Source organism: Clupea harengus, chromosome 15, assembly GCF_900700415.2.
Source record: "Clupea harengus chromosome 15, Ch_v2.0.2, whole genome shotgun sequence".
Classification (NCBI taxonomy): Eukaryota; Metazoa; Chordata; class Actinopteri; order Clupeiformes; family Clupeidae; genus Clupea; species Clupea harengus.
The window spans coordinates 19,554,910-19,581,159 of NC_045166.1; the positions used below are offsets into that span (position 1 = coordinate 19,554,910).

At 41.7% G+C, this 26,250-nt stretch overlaps 3 protein-coding genes across 4 annotated transcripts in view; all 3 read left to right on the forward strand.

Annotated features, from left to right (window-relative positions):
- The window catches only part of lca5 (lebercilin LCA5), a 33,116-nt gene extending 21,195 nt beyond the window's left edge, over positions 1 to 11,921 (forward strand). For both annotated transcript variants that reach the window (XM_031582178.2, XM_031582180.2), the window contains 4 exons: positions 2,069 to 2,110; positions 2,627 to 2,837; positions 3,241 to 3,321; positions 8,571 to 11,921. In XM_031582178.2, coding sequence (XP_031438038.1) covers positions 2,069 to 2,110; positions 2,627 to 2,837; positions 3,241 to 3,321; positions 8,571 to 9,484 — 1,248 coding nt within the window. In that variant the 3' untranslated portion in view covers positions 9,485 to 11,921. The remainder of the gene's footprint in view (positions 1 to 2,068; positions 2,111 to 2,626; positions 2,838 to 3,240; positions 3,322 to 8,570) is intronic.
- A 1,540-nt stretch (positions 11,922 to 13,461) lies between these two features.
- Positions 13,462 to 22,079, forward strand: hmgn3 (high mobility group nucleosomal binding domain 3). Its single transcript, XM_012832051.3, has 6 exons — positions 13,462 to 13,619; positions 16,250 to 16,294; positions 16,594 to 16,623; positions 17,691 to 17,741; positions 18,223 to 18,330; positions 21,301 to 22,079. Exons 1-6 carry the CDS (start codon positions 13,605 to 13,607, stop codon positions 21,340 to 21,342), a joined length of 291 nt encoding a protein of 96 aa, XP_012687505.1. The 5' UTR covers positions 13,462 to 13,604; the 3' UTR covers positions 21,343 to 22,079.
- A 2,925-nt stretch (positions 22,080 to 25,004) lies between these two features.
- LOC105904209 (pleckstrin homology domain interacting protein) overlaps positions 25,005 to 26,250 on the forward strand; it is a 55,383-nt gene continuing 54,137 nt past the window's right edge. The window contains 1 exon segment of the mRNA XM_031581908.2: positions 25,005 to 26,243. Coding sequence (XP_031437768.1) covers positions 26,204 to 26,243 — 40 coding nt within the window. The 5' untranslated portion in view covers positions 25,005 to 26,203.

Sequence of the window (26,250 nt, forward strand, 5' to 3'; positions counted from 1 at the left end):
TCCCTCTCTCTGTCTGTCTCTTTATGTCCCAGTCTCTCTGTCTGTCTCTTTATGTCTCCCTCTCTCTGTCTGTCTATCACTGTCATCTTTTGTCATCTCTCTAGTGCATGCCATTGCTCATGCTCTTTCTCCTTTTATCTATCCGTTTTTCTCTTTTTTCCTAGCCCATACACTAACTCTTAGTCTCTCCCTCTCCCTCCCTCAGTTCAGTTCAATTCCTTCCACATAAGCAGTTTTGAATGACATATTTTGCCAAAGCCTTCATGGACTAGCTTTTACAATGAGAAGTGACAAGCAACATATCATTTATCGAAGAACAAACACAAATCACATGTATAAATCTGTTCATAAGGATGGGAAGGTCTGTCTGTCTGTCTGTCTCTCTCTCTCTCTCTCTCTCTCTCTCTCTCTCTCTCTCTCTTTCACTCTCTCTCTACCTCATCCATCTTATTCTCCTTCTAAATCAAACTTAGTTTTTTGTTGATGTTGTAGTTACGTCTTCTCTCCCTCTCTCTCCTGAATCATGTCTTAGTATTGGAGTTTTCTCATCCCTGAGTTAGGACTGGACTTTTATTGAGAGCATAATGATCACTGTAGACGTTCAGCAGCACAGCCAGTCGATTGCCTGTGACATTCGCAAACACTGCTGAACACAAACACACACACACACACACACACTCACTCATTCAGAGAGTCAATGTCGGCTGTCCCAGGTCACCGTGATTTACACATTCCTCCCTTTTCAATTCCACAAGTCGCCCCTTGTTATTCTGCTAACAGACACTTTACAAACACTCCACCTTACATTCAGTGTGCATCAGGAAAGTGCCTGGGTGCTTTTAAGTAGAAGACTTTCACTCACTCACACACACCCACACCCACACACACACACACTCACACACTCACTTTCTCTCTCGTTCTCTCTCTCTCCCTATCTCTTTTTTCTCACTCCTTTCACACTCATATACTGTTTACAATGTCCTACAACTCTATAATATTTTAGACATAGTTCACATGCTGATTACAATGTCCTACAACTCTATAATATGTTTCTCATAGACCACATGCTGTGGCCTCATTCATCATGCCTGCAAAAGGATCATGGGTATTAGAATTCTACTGCTTATGCTAAATGCAGCTCAAGATCTCAGGTCACAGCAGTCACAAACACTCACACATTCAAAGACACACTCACACACATTCAAAGAAACACTCACACACATTCAAACAAACACTCACACATTCGAACACACACTCACACACATTCAAACATACACTCACACACATTCAAACATACACTCACACACATTCAAACAAACACTCACACACATTCAAACATACACTCACACATTCAAACACACACTCACACACATTCAAACATACACTCACACATTCAAACACACACTCACACACATTCAAACATACTCACACACACTCACACATTCAAACATACACTCAGACATTCAAACATACACTCACACATTCAAGCATACACTCACACATTCGAACACACACTCACACACATTCAAACAAACACTCACACATTCGAACACACACTCACACACATTCAAACATACACTCACACATTCAATCATACACTCACACATTCAAACACACACTCACACACTCGAACAAACACTCACACATTCGAACACACACTAACACACATTCAAACATACACTCACACATTCGAACACACACTCACACACATTCAAACATACACTCACACATTCGAACACACACACTCACACACATTCAAACAAACACTCACACATTCGAAGACACACTCACACACATTCAAACATACACTCACACATTCGAACACACACTCACACACATTCAAACATACACTCACACATTCAAACACACACACTCACTCACTCCTACACTCGCTCATTAGAAGGAGGTGGAATGGCATTGTTATTAATTGAATTAGCGACTCGAGTTGTTTAGTTCCCTTTTAATACCATATATACTAACCATGGGGTTTGATTACATGAAGTACTCTGGCTCTTATTAAGTGGTGCTTGGCGGTTCGATGAATCACCGCTGATCATTTTATTCACAGATTCATCAACCTCTGGAACCTACATCCCAAAGGGTAACTAAGGTCAGGGCCTTCGGCATGGCCTCCACTATACCAGCATGCACCTGTCATCCCTGCTCATCTTAACTAATGGCTGAACTGCTGCTGCATGCATGCTAATTAAGTGTCAAGTGCACGGCCATCAGACTGTTATTCCACATTACAGATGGGTGACATGCATGCTTTTGGTGCCTTCAGAAGGCTTGATATGATGATGACTTTAAAATCAATTTCCACTGTCAGTGGTCCTCACTCACTGCTAAGTCTTCCCAAAATCTGATTTTCATAAATATATAAAATAGGGTTTTATAAATAAGTATCCATGCATCTCTGAAACTATTGATGTGGAAGAAATTAGTAGAACCTTGCAATTCCACGGCCACTATGCCTGGTTCATCTTTGCTGGCTTAGGTGATTTGTGTCTGTGCCCACACTATGTATTCACTGACAAAATGCTATATGGACACAACTGACACTGGCGTTTACTTTATGACCTTTGACACTAAACACTGTGTCCTCTTCATCTCGTTTTGTCCCCAGGAACTACAGAACGGAGAACAGACGTCGAAAGAGACAAACGCATCAAGAGATCGAGAACAAGAACGAGAGCGTGAGAGGGAGAGAGAGAGGGAAAAGGAACGACGGAGAGAGGGAATGAAGAAGGAGAAGGAGGACAAGGAGAGGGAGGAGAAACTGAAGTTCGACCAGGAGCTGAACACCTTGGAGGAGAAGGCCAAAAGACTCAGAGATGGTGAGAACTTCCCAGTACTACTCCTTAGATTGACTGAGGAATTCAGCTAGTGTTAAATTATAATTTGGCTTATCAAAAGTAAATGTAAAATAATTACACTGAAAATCCTAAAAGTAAGGTTTTGGTTAATAATCTTACACATTACGAAACAACTTCAGGAGCTTAGTGCAATAGCAGCTAAATTTAGCCAAACTTTACAAATTGTGAAATTTGATGAACTGTGCCTATAACCTTCTCATAAAGGTCAGCCACTATTTTATGATATCTCAGGTACTTCTTTCTAATATCACCAGTTGGCATAATTGCCAAGACTGTATCAGTGTTGCGTTAGCAATGACATATTTTCACCGTGCTAGCTGTGATCTCGTGAGTGATAATGGTGTTCTTCCCCACCGCGCTCCAGATAAGTTAGCGTCACGTGACCCTACGGTCTCAGACACCCACTCAGTGGAGGGAGCTGGCCCAGCCTTTTATGAGCTCAACAGTGAGTATCAGCACGCATAGTTGTAGTTCCAACTGACAAATCACACCATGAAAACCACCTGTACCTGAAGCTGTAGAGATGAAAAGTTTTGCAATAAATCATAGATGTACAAGCCCAGAGGCTCATGTGCAAAGACCACATAGAGCTGTTGTTGTAGAACTTTGCTCCTATAGTTCTAAAATGTGTTATAGAATTAGGTGTAGACATAGATATAGTAAATTTCAAGGGCGTAAACACGCATTCTTTGGGGGGGTCGTGTCCCCCCCAATATACAGCAGAAAATATGTTAAATATATGTTCTCCTTCTATGAACCCTGTCAATGGATCGGTCTCTTGTTATGTCCTATTTATTTTCAATTTATTTGTGTGTGACTCCCCCCTCCTAATTGTACACTTGTGTGATTTATTTTGAATCCACCTCGCGTCATTCTGCGTTGTCATGGTTACCTAACACTTTTTCGTCAGTCAGTGGAGAGCAAAGAAAGTTGCGTTAGTTAACTTGGTGGGGAGGAGATAGAGTAATGGAGGAATTAAGGTTACTTAAAAAGTAGAGAAAACTGGACCAGCAGCCGAGCATACGGGGTTTTTTTTCAAACAGAAAGCAACTCACCAAAACAAAGTGGAGGGCAGTCACTGTCTCTGAGAAATTACACTATTCCTTTAGATGTGAATTCAAATGGTTAATGTTCTAAATGTGCAAATTTTCATAAATATAGAATTGTAGGCAATGCAAAATTATGGTAAAAAAATTATTGCCCTTGGTAAAATTATATAGATCACTAGCATTGTTCTATTGTGTTCACGGCTCCCTTTTCTGAAGGAATATTCCATAATAGTTATCACTATGGATACCTGTCAACACCCTGCCACTACTTACTGCATTATCCTGTTCCATGCCCCTAATGTATTTCATAGAATACTGAATATCAACAACAACAATATATTTTCTTTCATTTACTTTCTGCTCCCCTGTGTTACAGTAAGTGTAAATGGTGTAAATTGGAAAGGTACAAAAGATGTGGCGCTTTCAGGTTACCTGTTCTCTACGGCTGTTGTAAAAATGTCTTTAGGACAGTGTGTGCGTGTGCGTGTGCGTGTAGGACCGATGACCTGTTCCTTCTGTTCCACAAGGTGAAATGCCTTTTTAAGGAGTTTTTACAGAATCTGAGGGCCCTAATGTCATTGATGGGCATCTCAGCAGGCAACACGCAGCTAATTTAATAACCTGGCAAAATCATTTTTGTAATTTAATAACATGAGCAAGATTCTAAGCAGAAGCATAGGTGCATTGCTGGGGTGTGTCCATGTACATGGGTGGGAGCACCATGTATAAGCGGGTTTGTTCAAAGCATCACCTGTTACGTGAAACGTCTAAATAATTTTATATCAGACAGACCTCCCGCCCAAGAACCTCCTTCTCTATAAATGTCTCGGTTAAATAGCTGTGTAGTTGTGTGTGCGTGCACTGTATGTGTGTGTGTGTGTGTGTGTGTGTGTGTGTGTGTGTGTGTGTGTGCGGCGTACGTTCTACTCAAAAAATTGTGAAAGACCGAACAGCAGGAGTTTGTGTAACAAACAAGAAATTGAAAACAAGACAGGATATTAATGGCAGGAAAAGCTGGATAATCAGAATAAGTGCTGTAAGTGTTATGAGACAGGAAAATGGTTAAGCTGCAATAACAATACGTCTATGTTGAAAGAATCTGCTTTTCTTCGGTGAAATAGTCGAAGGCCCATACTTGGTTCAAGTTAGCTTGTTCAGAGTAAGAGACTTGTTCAAGACGGCTTAGCGATAGAATGCGTTTATTCAGACACTAGCCACGGTCATCTTGTCACAGCACAAGCATGCACGAGGCACGTCTGCTGCCAGGAAACTGTCTTCTGGATTCGAGGAGGTCTTCTTTCAATATTTAACAGAAATGTACAGACATTTATAGTGTAGAATTAACAAGAAGGTGTAAGGGGAGGGGATGGGTGTGTCTAGAGGTCAAAGGGGAGGTCTAGCTTGACCGGTTCTATAGCCAGGTATGGCCATATAGATGCTAATGCCTCTTGGCCTCAACCATCTTGTCGTGGTTGTAGACAAAAGCCAACTAATGTCTCTGGCTCCAAGACACACAAAAGCCAGGAACCAGGGGGGTATTCCATTACATTTACATTTTACATTTAGTCATTTAGCAGACGCTTTTATCCAAAGCGACTTACATATGTGCGACTTACAATGTATTACTTACACTGCACATCAGGAGCAATTAGGGGTTCAGTGTCTTGCTCAAGGACGCTTCGACAGGGAATCGAACTAGCAACCTTCTGATTACTAAACGACTTCTCTACCACTGTACCCCCACATACGTGGTTTAGTGACAAACCTGGATAAGTTACCTGTGTTAAACCTAAGTGGTAAACCTGCTAATAAAATAACCCCCATTGGTTCATTCTCCTAGCAAAACAACGTCAGAGGGCTCTTCTATTAGGAGGTTTACCACTTACTCTGAGTTAACTTATCCAAGTTTGTCACTAAACCACGTAGTGGAATACCCCCCAGGTCAGATGGCTCATCAACATAGACAAAAGGCCAGGAGCCACCTTGATGGCTCTGGCCTGGTGCTATGCATACTAACTTGTGGGGGTCGTATTGATATTTGGTCTTTTAGGTAAAGTTATGGTCTGATATGAAATCCACCTAAATCTAACAATGTACATACATACATACATACATACATACATACATACATACATACACACACATACATTATATATATATGCATATGCATATGTACAGTGCCCTCCGCAATTATTGGCACCCCTAGTGAATATGAGCAAAACAGGCTATAAAAAAATATGTCTTTGCTGTTTATCCTCTTGGTCTTTCACTCAAAATATTCACAGAAATCTTACCTTTTCATTGAAGTAAAATTATTGAAAGAAAAAAAAACTGTTGACATTAAATAAATATTCTAATGTACTGAAAATTAACTAATGAAAATCAGACATTGCTTTTGAATTGTGGTTCAACAGAATAATTAAAAAAAATAAACGAATCAAACTGGCCTGGACAAAAATGATGGTACCCCTAGAAAAGATTGAAAATAATTTGACCATAGGGACATGTTAAACTAAGGTGTGTCCTTTAATTAGCATTACAGGTGTCTTCAAACTTGTAATCAGTCAGTGCCTTTTTAAGGGGTGAAAAGTAGTCACTGTGGTGTTTGGTATCAGGATGTGTACCACACTGAACATGGACCACAGAAAGCTAAGGACAGAGTTGTTTCAGGAGATTAGAAAGAAAATTATAGACAAGCATGTTAAAGGTAAAGGCTATAAGACCATCTCCAAGCAGCTTGATATTCCTATGACTACAGTTGCAGATATTATTCAGAAGTTTAAGGTCCAGGGGACTGTAGCCAACCTCCCTGGATGTGGCCCAGGGGCGGCGCCAGGGGGGGGCTAGGGGGTGCTCTAGCTCCCCCTGGATTAGCCATAGCACCCCCATAGCACCCCCAAGAAAATAATGGTTTATTTATTATTGTTATTTAATTTAATTCTGCGTTATTTATTGTGTGATAATAATATTTAACTCACAAAAGAAAATAATAACAGATTTAAATTGTTTTAGACACAGAGCAATCATTCTGTCATAGCCTATGACCCAACTTTCACGTCGCACGCTTGAATGTTGACGTTACTGGACGGTTGAAGGAGAAAGCGAACTAGTGCGTGGTAGTTTCAAGTGAATATCAACAATGCATCGGTTTTTGCTACCTAAATGGCCATGTTTGGAAGAACAATTAAGAAACAAGAGTGACGTAGAAGAAGAAGAAATGCCAGGGGTTTCTGGTGTGGATTTTTAAGGAGAGGAACGTTGTGGTCAAGGAGGTCAACCCTCCACCACTACTGAGGGTGCTAACCATGGTGCTAGCAGCATCAGTGACATTAGCATGAACGCTCAGGATGGTCCGAGAAGACCAAAACTCCAGAAATATCCACCTTGCATGTTTGGAGTCCAACAAAGGAGTTTTTGTAAAAGCTGGTTGGGACAGTTTATGTTGTTGGAGTACAATGCAACTAAGGTATTGTTAGCTGTGTAACATTAATGAAAGCTGTCTGATCATGCATTGATTGCCCTGTGTCGCTGAAGACTCGCTTCGGTTGATTAGCAACGAAGATGCCCTTTTTTGCCGAAGATTTTAACTTTTTGCCTTTTTCCTCTTTTTTGGATTCTTTTGGAGACGCCTTAAAAAAAATCAGAGACTCTTTAGCCTAAGACAAGCAGTCTGTCTGTGTGCTAGGTAGGCTATACATAAGATTCTATGTGATTACTGATGATTGTGAACTGAAATAATATATACCTTTTTAACGCATTTCTGACTCTTTGACTGTTTTAGTTAATTCTATCTGCTATTCCAAGATTAATTTCACTCTATCTGACATGGTAGTGGTCACCTGTCGCCCAACTTTAATCCTCACAACCACAAGTGTTTTAAAGTAAATTAGGTATTTGGGATTGCGGACTCTATAACATGCTGTATGCCTTTTGTCAGTGACCGTCGCAGATGTGCGCGTCTGTCGGAAGAAGCCTAGATAATAATAATACAATCGGTTTGATAGGCGCTTTTCAAGGACCCCAAAGACGCTTCAGAGAGCAAACATGTAAGGTTGTTGTAGTAGAGAACCATGTGACACATAGGCTATCATCCTAATTTCATAGCACCCTCACTAAAATGCCGAGCTCCCCCATAGCACCTGCAGAAAAAAATGTCTGGCGCCGCCACTGATGTGGCCGCAAGAGGAAAATTGATGACAAATTGAAGAGACGGATAATACGAATGGTAACCAAAGAGCCCAGAACAACTTCCAACGAGATTAGAGGTGAACTCCAAGGTCAAGGTACATCAGTGTCAGATCGCACCATACGTCGCTGTTTGAGCCAAAGTCGACCGAGGAGGACACCAATGTTGGTTGAAAGCAAATCATATAAAAGCGAGACTGGAATTTGCCAAAATGCATATTGACAAGCCACAGGGCTTCTGGGAGAATGTCCTTTGGAAAGATGAGACAAAACTGGAGCTTGTCAGTTTCAAGTTATTTCAGTGACCATTGTGGGTTTTTCTTTCTTTAATGGAAGGGTACCAACAATTTTTTCCACGTCTGTATGTATGTATGTATGTATGTATGTATGTATGTATGTATGTATATATGTCTGTGTGTATTGCACTGTACCCTTACTCTTGTCTTCTGTCCTTCAACAGACTGGGAAAAGGAGGAGGACACCAGGAAGAAGCGCAGTCTCTCCAATCTCCAGAAGGAGGATGAGAACAGGCGTGGGCACGGCCTCACTAAGGAAGAGGAAGTTAAAGCTAAAGACATAGAGAGTCCCTCTGCCACAGTGTCCAATCAGGAGAGAGTGGAGGAGGAGAGTAGTCGGAAACAGCACCTCCTGGAGAAGATGCGCCAGATCGACAAGCAGAACCAAGGGGGCGACCCGGACCGGTTCTTCTCCGACCCGGCGGGGGAACCGGTTTCTGAGACGCGCTCTTCCTCGCGGGTCTCTGAGCCGCGGAACCAGAATTCGTCCATCTTCAGCTTCACGGAGCCAGCGGAGAACGTCACCTTGCGGGGGGGTTCGGAGCGCGGTGGTGGCGGGGGGGAGGGTGTGACGGGGGGGCGCAGGGGAGGCCTCAGGGGCTCCCAGAAGCCCAGTGAAGAGGATGGCTTCTCATTCGGCAGCTATGCGCCATCGTTCGGCCGCCCGGCCCAGAGAGCCGCCCTCTCCTCCACCTCCACCTCCACCTCCAGGAGTCGGCCGGAGATCGCCCCCAAACCAGTGCTCGACTCTGGGCTTGACACTGGGCTGGACCTGGGCACGGACCTGGGAGGGGTAGGGAAGGAGCGCAAGTCCAACCTCATGCAGCAGCTCTTTGGGTTGGCCACCGCCCCAGTGCCCCCTTCCTCCAAGATGGAGGTCCTGAACCACCCGCCCACATCCAACCCCCCCTTGTCGGGTGTGGGAGGGCGCAGAAAAGACACAGAGTCACCGCCTAGCAACAACAACAACAGTAGAACGTTGCCTAGCACCAGGAGCACCCTGCACATCACTGAAAGCCGTCCGGCGGTGAGGGCAATCCCCTCGTTCGACGACGACATTGAGGAGCTCACCCTCTGATCACCGACATCACTGTGGTCTGAACACTAAGAGACATTTGTTATTGTGGACAGGAAAAGGGATCTAAACTTTCTGCTCTGTCCTGTCAAGCACTTTTACAAGCACCAAATCATTTCAGATAAACAGAGGTCTAACTGAAAAAATGCCCATGGGTCCTAGAGTTCATTAACTCATTACTATATCATATGTGTGTTGTAACACACACACATACACATGCAGCACAACTCGCTTTTCTCTGTCCTTAGTACAAAATGGCAGCAACAGCATTGTTATACTCTCAGCCAGTCTGTGTGTGTGTGTGTGTGTGTGTGTGTGTGTGTGTGTGTGTGTGTGTGTGTGTGTGTGTAGACTCCATTGCAAAGTGCCGTGTTGTCTGTTCTTATATCTACCGATTTTGGAATAAGATGATAGTGACTTTGGAGATCTCCTGTAATCAGGTTTTATTTATCTGTGTGTGTGTGTGTGTGTGTGTGCGTGTGTGTGTCTTTTTGTTGTTTAATTATCGCAACAGATAACACTATCAATTATGTCTTTTGATGCCATTGCAGAACCTCTCTTCTTGAAACAGAATCACTTACATTAACTTTCTCACCAGTCAGTCGCTTTGCTCTACCCTAAAGGAGAGGAGTTTAGTCACAATCTCCACAAGCTCTACTGATATTTGGGGAGCTTTTGCTTTGTCCCTGCACGTCAACATTTGGTTTAGAGGGGGAAGGGACATGAACGACACCTAACTTAGTCAATACACACACACCACGGCTGGGGCTTTAGATGGTGTGAGAAGACTCTTTAGGACTTTGTTAAAGGACACAATGAAGACAGAAATCGACTTGCTCAAAGCTTATTTTGTAGGATTTGAGTGGATGGTAATAGTGTCATAATGTACTTTTTTTTCATCACTATGTTTGTCTCTGTGATGCACTTCTCAGAGAGCTTTAAGAGAGGTGATGGGAAGACAGGAACCCAGTGAGAGAGCTGATGTTTGGCCAGTGTGCTGGCAGAGTGAGGAACTGTTGTGCATGAATGTTTGTGAGGGACTGGGCTCTCCTACCACTTGGGGACTTTGCAAAAAGCGCTACATAGCCCTGGTCAGACATTAGACACCTATGCGCCAAGCACAGTTTCATTTTGACACATGGAAGAGACACACACACACACACACACACACACAAGCGTGCAAACGTGCAGAAATGAAACGGAAATCAATCCCGCCCAAGTCAGTGTATTTCTTAGCTATGGCTCTTAAAAGTGTCACACTCACACTCATCTGGTAGGTACTGTACACCACACACTGTCATCTCAAACTGTAAAACCACAGAGCACTAAGCTAGGCACTTTTGCCCTGGTGTGCATCATCTTACATGGTCCTAATCGAGTGATACTCTACTGCTATGAGTTGCTTCATCGTCTTGTCATGAAACAGATGTGTGTGTGTGTGTGTGTGTGTTCGTCTGTATTTGGGTTTGAGGAAGAAGAAGAAACATTCCTATTGAGGTCATACGAATGTACGAAGATGTTTCATTAGTTAACAACTGTGTTACAAATAACACATCGGATTGATAATGGTGAAAGAGTTTTTAGGTAAACATCCCTTTAGTATCTAAGGGTTTGTTTATGGTTGTACATGTTTTTGTATATTTCCATACTCTGCTCTATCAAAGCTTTTGTTGTTTACACGTTTACATTCAGTGCAGGTAGGGCATACTGATCATGGTCATGGTCATGCACTCTTAAAGAAAGTATTCCCTGTTCCTTGACACTTTACCTTGACAATGTATCATTTATAGGCCTACTGTAAACCATATGTCAACATGTTGTCCCCCCAGAGTAGAAAAAGTTTTCACTTTCTCAGATACTTCATATAATATGAAATTTATTTTGTATATGGTTACAACAGATGGTGTATTTGTTACTGGCATCACTTTCAAATCGTATAAAATTACAATTCATTATAAAGGGTTTTTGTATATGTTTGGTTTTTGTATGTCTAATGTTTTTTCACCCTAAATCGTGGAGTTTGTGTATGTGGCAGTTTTGTTCAAATTTTGTTGTACTGAGGCTTGTATCATCCATACAACTAATTTAAAAGTTGTGTAAGGGACATACAATACCTCCTTGTCCACTAGAAACTTTAAAATGTAAAGCATTGCCATAGGGATCAGATTGGCCTCTGTTTGCCAACATTTGTGGTAGCACTGTATTTTACATGTCACTATTATTAGCCTCTACCGACAATCACTTTATAATAATTATGACCAAGCTCACATCTGAAGAGCACATCTGAAATGTCTGTGGTGATGTCTATTCTATGTCTGTTAATTAGCTTTACTTTGTAGAAGATATGTTCTTCTTTTTATATTGCGTTATTTAATCAATGTAATAATGTGAATGTTAACACTCTGTTTTTTAATTTTTTAAATAAAGGTTTTCAAAGGTTTGGGTATAGTTATGCACTTCATAGTTTTTTGGTAACTGTCAGTCTAATGAGGAAATTCAGCACTGTGCCGTTTCAGATCATATGTAAAACTGGAGTGAGAAGTGATTTTTAAAAGTATTGGGGATTTTGGCAAAATACAGGCAAAACTTCAGGGAGGCTAGTGGAAACAACAGCTGTGTTTATCTGCCCTTTACTTGACCATATATAAAATGAATTTGACGGTGGTACAAAAAGTAGTTTCCTACACAAACATACCTCAAAAAACAGCAAAGACCTGCATACTGCTGCTTTGAAGAATGAATCTGTGGGATTTGGGATTTAAAACAAGGAATGTCATACAGACATAGCACTCTGGAGTGTGAGGGAGTGTGTGAGATGGAGGCAGGTCTTTCCTCTCCTCTGGGTCATTCATGATGAGATGATGGCCCAGGCAGCCTGAGCTAGAGGGACAAAGGGCTCTGGAAACGTGCTGCTTTTGTGGGCCACAAACAAACACACCACGGGCCCTTTCTGTGTCTTTTTTATTTCAAATTTAGCTGACCGTGTAGGTCTGTGTGCGTCCAGTGTGTGGGTGGTATATTATGGAACCTATGGATTTGTCTAGTGAAATCAGACCTGGTCGACAGGTATGAAATATGGATGAGAGTTAGTTAATAGGCACACACATGTAGAGTCGTGTCATTTCTGACTGCTGTTTTGCTAAGACTGGGTTCTAGATTTGCATGTGTGTTCTCTATTGTGAGGTCATTGTGGAGAGAAGCGTTGGCCATTGTGAGGTCACTGTAGAATCCCATCTATTGTGAAGTCAGTGTGGAACATCTACCATTGTGTTGTCACAGTCGAATAATGACCATTGTGAAGTCATAGTGGAAAGGTTTCCATACCATGCTTGTGGGTCATGCGCTCCACCTATCCCAAAGTTATGGTGATGGTGTCTGGCTTTTTTCATAGTATTTTTTCATTCTCTACTTGATCCTACTTGAACTATCCTCAACTATAATGTGGAATCCTTCTCTATGGACCAGATAATCCCTAATTACATGTATGAACAGTGTAACTGTCCTCAATGTTTAATTTTACACAGAATTGTATAATCCTCAAAATGTGTGCATTCACATGGGTGTGCTTGTAACATATACTGGAGTGAGAGAGGTCTGCTATGAATTGTTTATTTTATTATTTTGTTTGTGGAAACATTTTCGTATCAAAGACTTTGAATTTGTATTGGGTGTGAGAAATGTATCCTACATTTCCCATCTACCACTGAGCTTGGTGTCAGACGTGGATTGGCTTGTTCATTTTCAAGTTTTCTTTGCACACGCACCTTCAACCCGATTCGATGTCCGGTGCTTTCATTTGCATACAAAAAGCGCGAAGCCAATCGCTGACGTGTCATGAAAACCTTTCCGAAGAATTCCACCAATGTCGGGGCCCATAGTATTTACATATTTGAGTGATAAGCCAATCGCAGTGTGGACCAAGACAGAAGTTTACACTGAATTGCCCAATGGTCAAAGGCGAGGGCAGAGTTTAGGGTCCGCATATTATTAACATGTTATTAGCGGAGGTGTTTTAGATATCGATCCGGTATTTCGTGTTAGTTACAAACTCGCGCCTTCTTCCTTCAGGTCAATACATTCCAATTCTTCTTACGTCAAAACAAGTGAGATAAATCGGTTAAACATGCCCAAGAGGAAGGTAAGCCACGCTGGTTTCTATGCTATTATCATTCGTTATTACTTTTTCTATTTTGAAGAAATAGCGGTAGCCCACTGTCTTTTTCTACCCTGGCACTAGTCTTTCAAAAAAAAATGTCGAGCAGGTGAGATGAAGATTAAGTTCGAAAACCCTTTCGCGTATTTCACAGCTTTATTTGCATTCGTTGTTTAATGGCACCAGGAAACATCTCAGATATCATTTGGTATCTTTTTACTCTTCGTCGCCGAAGCCACTTGCTTTCTCCTCCATGACTGTGGGTTGTTTTATTAGGCAATGTCTCTCCCGGCTGAATTGTCGCCGCTTCGTGCGCACTTGCGCTGAATGACACTCGACGGTGATGCTTACCGGCGCACGGCTCGATTTAAACGGAACGGTTTATCTTAATTGCGACTGCGTGAACTCGATGTTGCCTGGGTACATGGATTGTGAGAACAGCGGTATTTAACTCGCACTTTGACGATGGCGATGGAGGACGTTTTCATTTTCTCTAAAGGCATATCTAAACCTACACCCTCTTCCTCCTCCTCCCTCGCGTTTCAGACCCGTATGTAGCCTAACCTACCAGCTCGTCAATCACAAGTACCGACCCGTTGCGGGAGCGCGCATAGGGGCGCGGATAGGATAGGAGACAATTGCCATGGTGAATTCAGACGAATGGATTTCAAATTTCAGGAACCTACATTACCATATGGGAAATGCATGAATGCACAAAAAGATGAAAGATCACAGAAGCACTCGCTCATTATTATCATTCAGTCAGTAATTCCACGTAAATACTGTAATCGGTTATGATTATAGACTAGTTGAGCGACCAAAGTCGAGTTTAAACTGCATTTGCTTTGGAAGAAAAGGGCAGTGTCGTCGGAAGATGAGGGGGGCGGGGATCATCACCCGTTTGGTAACTCCAACGACGCCTTGTCTTTTGGCGCTGCCCTGAAGGTTTTTTTCTTCGTGTGTCGTTTATTAAGACGGAAAAAAAAAACATGACAAATATTTTTAGAAGTAAATAAAAGGCATAAGCTGTCATCTTTAATTTATTGTATTTCTTGATTTATGGTAAATTAGTGCATTAACTGTAGGCTTATGAGCACTGAAATATACCAGCAAATGACCGACGCAGGGGATGTTCGTCCTAGCAGCGGATTTACGATGACCTGTGGAGTGTAAAGGTGAGAGCATTAAGGGTTTCTCTCCTACTTGCCCTCTCACCTGCGAATAACGCGGCTTATCCGCGGATTTGCATTCAGAAGGGCGCTGCACATAAATTATTTTAAGACAGACTTTCCAGGATTTTAAAAAGCGCGGCATAAACAATAAATTGTTTGTAAATGTTATTGAGATCTTGGCAAATTACTTTTCAAATGTGCTAGTCCCTGTTGGGTTCTTTGTGTTCGCGGGGCACTTCGCGGGTTAGTTTGAATCTTAAAAAAAAAAAAGTTGTCTGGCAGCTTCTAGAAAATCGAAAAACCTGTTTTGCCATTAAGAAAAACATTTTAATATGGGAGGTGACATCATCTCTCCTCGGCTATAGAGAGGTTTTTGCATCGCCTCGCATCAGAAATGACATGAGCAGATGTTGCAGCTAGCGGCTGATCACAACAACAGTTTAACAAGCTGAGACCGATTGTGCTCAAACCTACTTCTGTGTGTTGCCTACTTGACTTGATGAAATATTAGGTGAAAAAGGCGGTTGTAAAGATGTTAGGGAATGCGTGAACAGGCAGACCAAGTTCTTTTTGAGAGCAATATAAAATTCAATCGTACTGACACATACAATGTCCTTGATAATAAGTGATGTTAGATGGCGAGCATTCCTTTCCATATTGTAGAAATTCAACCGAAATGTAGGGGAAATGAGACATATAACGTTTCATTCAGGCCTAACATTGTGGGATGAACTGGCCTGAAATTCTCATTTTGATCTTCTGTTGATTACACATATATGACAATATATTATGTGGTCATAAAATATACACTCCAAATAACATTTAGTGAGTTTGTTTCCCTCCAAGAAGAAAAATGCTGCCTGTCAAATGCCGACAGCAACTGAAATCAGTGTGAAGCTGGGGGTTTGTAGGGCACGCACCCTATCATATTGCAAGGTGCTGAGATATGGGCCATAAAGGATTAGTAATCTGAGGTTTAACCCCCAGCCTCTTAATCTGAGGCAGTAATCTGGTTAACACTGCAGGATTAAGACCCCTCTTCCGCTGTATCTTTTAGAAGAACCACAAACCCATTTGCCTCCAAGTGGTGACATTGAACCAATGAGAAGGGTCACACACGTCTGTGTGCTTTTTGTTGTTTTTTCTAAAAGTCTATTGAGTTGTATAATTTTGTTGATGCAAGCAGACATATTCTGTAGAAACACAGACACGCACACACACACACACAGGTAAAGACAGAATAAGATGCTCACATTTAGTTTAGCGTTTCAACAAATAACTGGTGTCTGTGTATGATTACTACTGATGCCCAATAGGGTAGATGACCAACCAGAGATACAAGTGTATTTGACCCCGATTGGTAAAATGATTGTGTGTGTGTGTGTGTGTGTGTGTGTGTGTGTGTTGATATGTTATTTAACAGTTCTGCCTTTTCTCATACAGTCTCCAGAGGGTGCTGAGGGAAACACAAAAGTTACAAAACATGAAGTGAGTTTGTGTTCGCTTTATTTTAAAATGCATTGTCTTTAAAACACACACATAAACAGACTTCATTCATGCACACATAACATGAATATGCACACACACACACACACACACACACACACATACACACATGTGTGTAAATCACTTGAACACTCCTCACTTATAAGTCGCTTTCCCTCACCTGTAAGGGGCTTTAGATAAAAGCGTCTGCCAAATGAATGTCAAATATAATGTAAGTGTACTAACACTATTCAAACAGTCGTCAATAATGCTAACTACCCCCTCTTTCTCCCTCTCTCCAGCCCTCCAGGCGATCGGAGCGGTTGTCTTCAGTAAGTCCGTCTTTCTCTGTCATCATCTACACCACTCACAGTTGAGAGTAGTTGGGTGGATTAAGTGGATTAAGATGTCCTCCATGACCACTGGCTAGAGTATAACCGAGAATTAGTTGGTTTATGCAGGTCATTTAATAGTTACCTTTCAGTTATTCAAAGTAATTTGAGTGTGACACACAGTTAGAAAATGAATTATAACATGGTATATTTGAAACTGCCCATCCTAACACATTTAGTTCTGCCATATCAGAAGGTATATGGGCCATAACTCTGTGTCACAGGAATGGCTTAGCTGTAGATTTAAAAGAGAACCCATAACCAGTGAATAGAACCAACCACTGGCAAGGCTGGAGGGTTTAGGTTAACTTTCTCTATTTCAATTAGGTTTTTGGTGAAAGTGACTGGCTTGCTTTAATTATTAATTCCATGTTATAAAAGCAGTATTACACTGCAGAGTCACGGTACAGTGTCTGCATATACTGTATAACAACGATGGCTGTTTCACTCATGTGTGTTATGACCTCACTGTTATAATTGCTAAAATATAAGGTTGAATTGTGTAGCAGGCAGTTTTATACCAAGGATCTCACAACAAAGTCTTATAAAAGTTAGTATAACAAGAGTTACGTTAGTGATAGCATGCAATCACAATTATTGTTATTAATTGGTGATAATACTAATATTTTAATGGAAAGGTCATGTAACAGCACAATCTGTAACATGTACCATTTACATCATAAACATGTTCGAAATGTATTGATCACATGATGTCACCAGCAATAGTTATGTGTTAGGTTTGATAATTATATTAGTAGTATATTATACAGTATATGAAGGACGTGTAGTGAACATTATACTTATAATCAACAGTTTAAGTTTCTCTCCAGTAGCTTCTGACTCCGTACAGGCAGTGTTGCGTTTGGCATGCTTGTCGTTTAGTGCAGTAGTATTATGCAGTGTTGTGCTGTTGTAAGACTGTACCTATGGTGTGCAGTGGAGTGGGGTTGGTGGGTCTTGTAGGACTGTCCTGTGTGGTTGTGTTGATCTGTGTGTTTGACCTGCAGAAACCTGCCCCTCCCAAAGATGAGCCTAAGGCCAAGAAACCTGTCGTAAAGGTAACACCACACATGTACAAATACATGCACACACAGATACACACATACATATGCATGCAAGCACATGCGGAGAGAGAGAGAGAGAGAGAGACAAATGTTTGCATGTGGTTTTGCATGTATAGGCTACATCTTGCATACGCAAACCTTGAGCCAAAAAGACAAACTTATTTGTGCGAGAGACCCAGAGAAAAGTTATGTTTCAGAGCATTTGTTAGTGATTGCTGTCATAAGTATATAAAGATAGTTAGCTAAATAAGCAGTCATCAGTATCATTAGTATGTGCGGACATCTAACTTAAATATAGTTAACAAACATCATTTAGAGTAAGACAAGTAAGGCAATTTATTTATAGAGCACATTTCAAAGCAGGAAATGTTGACTATATGCATACAGTGTGTTAGGATCAAAGAGCAGCTGTAGGCTAAGGGCTGATATGTGGACTTGTGTTTTGATGTGAATCCGTCCATTTACATTTCTACAGAAGCCAGCAGATGACAAATCTGTGAAAGGAAAGAAGGGAGCGGCCAAGGCCAAGAAGGAGGAGAAGGAGGTGGTGCCTGCTGAGAATGGAGAGACCAATGCAGAGGAGGTACGAGAACGCCACGCCACGCCACCTTAGTGATCATGGCTGTGTGTTCCTTATAATGTGTTAGCACACAGGGAACAGCTAGTTGCTAGACACTGAGGTTGAGGGGCTGAATGCCCTTAGTTATCTTGACTATGACTGTGGGTCTGTGTAGCTCAGCTGGTAGGTTTGGTTGCTAAGAACGCTAAAGCTCATGGGTTTGAATCCTCTTAATTACTTATGTGTTCCTGTAGCACAGGTGACAGAGGTGGTAACGATACAGTCATGGTTTTGAACCCCAGAGGGCACACACTGATAAAATATGAGCCCCACCTCACTATGTAGCTTTGTAAAAGTGTGTGTTCAAAGCAAATGTAGTCATAGCCATGCTACGCTATGCCACCTCATTGATTATGACAATGATTGTGTGTTCCTATAGCACAAGGGGTAGGCCAAGGCGTTACAAACGTAATGGGTTTGAATCCCCAAACGCTTGCATCCTCTGCTAACGCCTGTAACCGGATGCTAGTTCCTAGTCCCCTGATAATTATCATACCTACCTGTAGTTCAACCGGTAGAGCAAGGTGTTAACAACATAAAGGTCATGGGTTGAAATCCCAGGGAGCACAGAGCATAATGAAAATGTACACCTTACCTGCATTGTAAGTTGTTTTAGATAAACACATATGCTAAATGTAAATGCAGCAACCACATGCATGAGCTCTTGAATATGCTGCTGAAATCAGACAAATAGGAATTCTTACTGCACATGTCTTGCTATTTGCCATTCAGTATGTCCCTTAAAGGTCTTGGTGCTTTTTGGTGTTTCAATCTGTTATTCTGTCTTTAGCTACTTCAGCCCTCCCATCCTGACCCTACATGTGCTCCCCTTATGTGTGTTTGGCTTGTTAATTACCCATCATCAAATCAAGCAAGCAAGCTCCGTCAGGGGGTAATTCACTGCCCCTTCACAGATTAGCCCTCTTGGGTGTTTGTATAACCACACAGCAATCTTCACTGTTCATCGCTGCTTTGCGGACATTTGGCTTTTATGGCGCTATAAAGCACACCGTGATAAAAAGCGGAGGGCTCCTCTGATAGTTACGACGATGCCCAAGCCATGGGGGCCCAGAAGCTCTGGCCCATATCCGTAACCAGAGTCCGCAGCTGCGTGGACGAAAGGGGAAGAGGGTTAAGACTCTGTAGAGGCAGAGATGCTCCACTGGCATATCCCAGGGTTTCTGTGCAGTAAGGGGCCTCTTATCCTTGAGGACCCCTGGCCCTTGGTACATCCCTGAGGGACTGATTGTCATGATAAAGCATCCTACTTCAGAACAGTAAAGCATGCCGACCATTGCAGTTATAGACATAGTTACAGGTGTGGTTATAGGTTATGGTATTTGGCACACACTTATGTGAAAACATTTGGACATAAATAGAATAGTTGTCCAGCCAGTTCCTGCTGCTGTAGTACCCAAAGTAACCCTGTGGAGACGGCAGAGAGGGAGTAACTAACTTCCATTGAGTGTCCTCATGTTCACGTGCTCTTACCCAAGGGGATGTTAAGTACTGGGAAGTTATGTGTTATGATATGTTTCATCAGGACTTCATTCACCATCATTCATTTCATCATGTTCCTGTTGATGTTGAACCACAGGAACATTTTCAAAAGAAACGGTTTCTTGTCATTTAAAAAGAACGCACGCTGTGGTCGCTCAGAAATCGAAGTTGTTTGACTTTCATGCATTGATACTCCAAACTGTACCGATCCTTTTATGTAGTCTCGCCAGTGATATTCAAAATGGGTTATGGTGAGGTTGTTTCTTTGACTGTGTTTTGTAAATATGATCTGCTTGGATCAGCATCACTACCCTGCACATCATGTGGGAAGGCAAGCTAAGTTCTTCAGCAAAGCAAATTCCTCCACCCATACAGTCTTAACTAATATGAGAATTGACTTGCTGACTGAGAGTGGAGTGAATGGGGTAGGGTTACCCTAAACCCCTGGATGGGTGTAATTATGAAGTAGAGAGTTCCAGAACCCTAAAGCATGTGCACGTGTCAGTTATAGTTAGATATAGTATTCAGTATACAAAAAATACATAGAAATAATTAAAATAAATAAAGAATAAATATAAACAGAATATTAAGAACGACAAGAATAATAGAATAGAACATTTAGAATTAGAATAGAACATTTATGTGTATATACTGTACATGCATATAATAATATATACGGTTGGGTTTCAGGGTCTAAGCTTAAAGGTCGCAGCTTAAAGACTGGAAGACTTGGCCCAGTTATGCTCAAATGATGACATGTGTGACAGGGTTAACATAAGAACCTCATGTCATTTTAACACCATCTCTTTCCTTCTGCGTTTGTGTTCGTCATTTCCTCAATGTCACACATTTCCACGACAACTGAAATGGACGTGGTCATCCTTAATAACTGCACACACATTAACGCACTGTCACACACACGCTCCATTACACCCATTCACACATTAATTAAACACACCCCCAGATCTGTGTGTCTCGCTCATCTGTGAGTGTGTCTTCTTGGAGGACCACGACCCCCCTGCTCCTGACAGTCAGAGGGCAGAGTGAGACCGTGAGAGTGAAGGGTACGGGAGAACAGTGTGTGTGTGTGTGGTTTGATCATTTGTGGTGTGGATAGCTCTGCTTCAGGTAGTGTGATCTTGATTTGACATGTGTGTGTGTGTGTTAGAGCAGGTTGTATGGTCATAATTGGTAAGAGTGTGTGTTTTGCTGTGTAGACCACTAATACTGTGTGCTGTGCCTGAAATAACACTGTTATTGGCTGAATCAATCTTGAGGCACCCAACTCCATCATTTAGGACATGAAAAACCAAGATAATGTTTGGATGTTAGCCAATCACGTGGCTTTTACTCCTCTATTAGCCAATCGGATGCTGTCTATAGTTGATATCAGCCAATCACACCCTTCCTTTTGTTCCCTCCTTTTCTGTGCAGGAAACTGAGGCTGCTGAGGCGGAAGCTGAAGAGAAGGAATGAGTGATGACTCTGAACTTTTCCGTGGGTTTTCTTGGGGAAAGAAAAAAGAATGTTTTTTATTGCGTATTTTGTAAACCGCTTTTTTTTTTTTTTTGATTTGTCGTAATAGGTCAGCCTCCTCCCAACGGTTTGTCTCCTACACTTGCCACGCAGGATACGAGATTGACAACACACAAAAAAAACCTCACTGTTCCATCATGTTTTCATTGGTTACCAGTGCAAACATTGGCATAGGTCCTCACAGGGACAGTCATATCCTATGATACCAATGTATCATATCAATGACTACACTTCCCATGATGCCAGATGTCAGCCAACCAGCAGAGGAAATGACCTGTGATTGGAGGATGGTTAGTGCTTAGGATAGCTGTGACTTCTTTTTCTTCTTTCTCTTTTTCGTTTTTTTTGTTTTTTTTCAAAGAGAGAACTCTGTGAAGAAGTGAGATGAGACTTAGAGATGAAGTAGCGTGAGAGAAACCTGCATTTGGTTTTGTTGATTTTGTGTTTTACTGTGTCTGTGTAGAGGGTGTGGGGGTTTGTCCTTTTTTTTTCTTTTTTTAAGACTCTTTAGTGATGTGTGACCCTTGACCCCTGGCATATCGCCATAGCAATAAAGGAGTGGTGGTTTGTGCTGGACGGTTACTTCAGATGGTTTTTTTGTAATCCCCACCTTCCCGTTTTATTTTGAATACTCCTTGTGGAAATATTTTAAAATAAAACAAATGTTAAAAATAAAACACTGTTTCAGTCTGTAGTCATTTGTGTCATACCTGTTTGGTCTTATAGCTCATACTTCCTTGTACTGCCTTGGTCTTGTAGTCGAGTAAAAATGGAAATGGACTTGAATGGAAAGGTTGGGAAAGGTTTCATGGCTTACCTAATCCCTCAACTGTGTACCATTAAAATCTTCCTTTTATTTTCACTTTCTCTTATGTGTCTCTCTGTGATGTGTCTTACTGAGTTGGTAAGTTGGTAAGTTAGAAAGCCTCTGAGAGTCCCAGTATGTGTAGTTTAAACTCACAAAAGCCTTTCATGGGAAAACGGTCTCTACACACAAATACACGTGACTACTGTACACACGCACACACACACTAACACTTTAAATACAACTGCTGATGTCAGGAAGTGAAAGGTCAGCACTGCCACTGGCTGGTGATGGTGGAAAGGGGGGAGGTGAGGACAGCAAGTAAGGGAAACTTCCCTCATTGGTTGTCTCCACTGTCACTCAATGTGTCTATTCCAGTAAGGGTGACTGTAATGTCTTGAAGATTGTATGTTTGCAAGTCTCACCCATTTCAAGTGGCAAAGATAAAACATAGTTATCTTTATCTGTTGTCTCATTTCAACATTGTGCAAAGTGCTGTAATCTGTACAGTGCTGTAGGACACATACCCAGCTGGATTTCCATAAACGAGTTGCAAAGTGAAACTAAACGAAAGATAGTGTTTGACCTACACAAGTACCACAGAGGAAGTTGTCTCATGACTTACGATCACTGGTGTAGCCAGTCATTCCAGAGTGACTTTAACAAACGCTGGTTTATATTGGTTTGATCAAAAAATAAAACATACTGGTGAAAAAGTGAGCAAAGGAAAGTTTTGATGAACTGCTTGTGATGTAGTCCGTGGGGTTAAGAAGTGCCGCCTTCTAAAGTACCAACCATTTCCGTCTTCAGCTTCTGAATGAGTGAATTACTTCAGCTTTATTGTATTTGCAGTGTAACTTGTAACCTGTAATACTTGGCAAAGCTAGTCATGTTTCAACAGACACAGTGTCTGATATAACTGTGCTCGTAGTTTTTTTCTTTTTTACTGATGCATTTTCATTTTCAGTGTGTGCCTTTTGGACTCCAGGATTAAGTGTGCTTCAACATGGTGTAACCAAGATAGTTTGACTTTTAAAGCATGGGAGATGCTTTTTACGAAGGATTGCCATTTATTTACCTACGCAGTTTTCTAAGCAGTTTAAGGTAGATGAAGCTAATGGCTTTAAATTCTGTCTGAACTCTTTGTTCTCAAAACTCATTGTGCAGAATGACTTGAATAACCCAATGAAAAGAGTTCGGGTTGGCCTGTTCACCTTTGACCTCCATGTGGCCCCATGTACTCCAGTCACTAAAGGTGGCAGAGTGACCCCTACTGGAGGACATAGGTAACGGCACCCCTACATCACACCAACCACACCTCCACAACTACTTTTGAAGTGGTTCAAATTATCAACACATACTTTATTATTACTCTGTTTCTAGTTCTCTATGACTTAAAAGGCTTCTCTAGCACACAGAAAGGAAGGAACTTCAAATACCCCCTGGCTTACGCAGTTAACAATGGACTAACAAACACTGATAATCTCTTTCCCTAGTGTAGTTATGAATGCCACAAATAGAATGTTACCTGGCTGTTTGGAAAGCCAAGAGGAAAACACTGCTCAGGTGAGACACGCTTTTCTCTTCCCAGGAGCCTACCACCTGAAAACCTACCATGAGTGAGTCTGTCTACCATTAATGAATGTGTTATTGATTGAGTTAATGGATGATGAGCAGTGAGCTGAAAAAGACAATGGCAGAGGACCCTTTGCGGCAAAACTGGCCACCGTATGGTCTGCTTATTCAGAGTGTGAGAACACCTGTGTGATCACACACACACACACACACATAGAGTGTATTAGGTGCTAACTCAATAGAACACTACGGTGAATGTCTCTGAATATGACCCTCAATGGCTCATCAGCTTGTGCCTGTCCGATTAAGATGTTCATTATCCCAAAGGAAAGGAACGGGCTGAATTCAATATGCTTTGCAGTCATTCAAGAGCGCAAGGCCTACATGTACATCAAAACTCACACATTGGAGAAGGCAGTACGCCGAGACACGTCTGTGTATCAGAGATGTTCAATAATTAGAAAACATTTATTTATGCAAGCGCTGCCTTTTCCTTCGTCCTGATTAAGAGTTTTGACGTGTACGTCTGTCACCTGTGATGCTTTCGCAGATCTCATTCACACACTCCGGTCATCACTACATTAAAGATGAATCTCATTATCTTATTGCCCCAATCCTCTCAAATCGAGTAAGACGTGGAGAGAATAGCCTGGAATCACAGGGCGTTTATCATTTCACTGACAAGGTGGCGGCACTATTGGCTCCGCTGGTTAGTTAGTCACTCTCTGTGACGTTCAGTCCACACCTGAGAGGCAACATATGTTGTGTGATGTGTGAAGCAGGCAGTCATCAACATCTCACACAGAGGTAAAGAAAATTAAGTAAGCACTTCTACCTGGGAAGCAGTAACACTGTCTCCAAGCACAAATGTGTCAAAAACGCATGCATGATTACCTGTGCTTCCTGGACAGCAGTTGTGCTGCTTTGATTTGGCTTTGGTTGTCTTTTAAATTTGAGAACACCAACAACACACCAATAAGACTAGACCTGTGGAATATTGATTTTCACAGGAAAAATATATATTTACTTATCGTGGACATACATCTATCTTGTGTATGTGTATTTATGTAGTTAAATCTAAAAAAAAAAATACTTTTCAGTTCCTGGAAAACAAACAAAAATCAACAAAGTAATTATTACATGTCTAATTATTTACAACTGTGTAAGGACAACGATTCTGCAATTCAGGAATGAAATCCCATGCATGGAAAGTCGAACATCCAGACCAAGACTACTGACTTCCAACTTCACAAAATCGCTTGTTTTTATATGTTTTGGTCTGTCAGTGTCGCTTTTTAGTAACAGAAAGCAAAACATCCGAGACAAATGAAATCTTGTATCTCGAAGGCCAAAATCTTTTACCATTGTGGTTTTAATCATGGCACTAATATTTACAATAAATAACGCAAAATTCTGGTCCGGCCAGTCTCAAAGCTAATTTTTCTACGTACTTTATATAATCGAGCACATTGTCTGCAAGAATGGCTGATCCTTTCCTGTCCTTTCTATTAAGCGTGGATTCCTGTAACTCTTAAGGTTTAATTCATTGCATTCCGCTGTTTTTAACCACCCTTCCCCCATTTTACAGCCCGCTTACGTTTCGAGGAGTAATGGAGGATTTCCGAACCCAAAAAGACATCGAGTGGGGGGTGCATTTTACAAATGTTTTTACAACAATTTATGACGATGACTGTTGTGGTCTTTTGTGTCGTTATTACACTGAACACCTCAGTAATTGTGTATAAAAAGGTAGCCAATCGTAAGAGTCTTCGTTGCCAAGATTGCTGTATTGCCTTTTAACATAGACGAGGGGATTAGTATCCGAGTAAACGTCGGCCTTACGACAAGAACATGTGGGGTATCATTTCTGTTTAGCGCCGCGCAATACTAACAGTTGAATGATGTCTTCAAGTGAACGCCGTGCTAAATTGCTAGAGGATAGGTCATTTTGTTGCAACGCAGCCACCATTTCTTGGTAACATGCGTTTCTTCCCCCAGTGTTGCCATTTCAGCCTTCCTCGTCGTCCTGTGCGTGCTCACAGGACAGCACTTATATTCCTACGCAGAGGGCTTGTGCTTTTTGGAGGGAGGGGGTGTGTAGGGTAAACGAACATTTAAACATGTTCTAGAATATCAACGGCCCTTATAAATATCACAGATACTCGAACAATGACAATGTTAGTATTTATCTCAAGGAATTATTTACTTAATCCGAAACGCATCGCCATCGGGGGTACTATTTGACGGAGCGCGGAAGGCAGCGACGCAACCGGACCTGCTTGCTCTCCCCTGCCTGAGAGCGGAGTGAATGGAGGAGCTCCTCTTCCTGGTGAACAAACACTGACAGCTATAGGGCAGACAGCGATACCCGCTTCCCAGCACGACCATACAGCATATCCTTCACCCCTAAACAACACAAATATGGCTTCTGACAGTAAACACGTCGCGCGGTTGAAATCTGGTAAGTA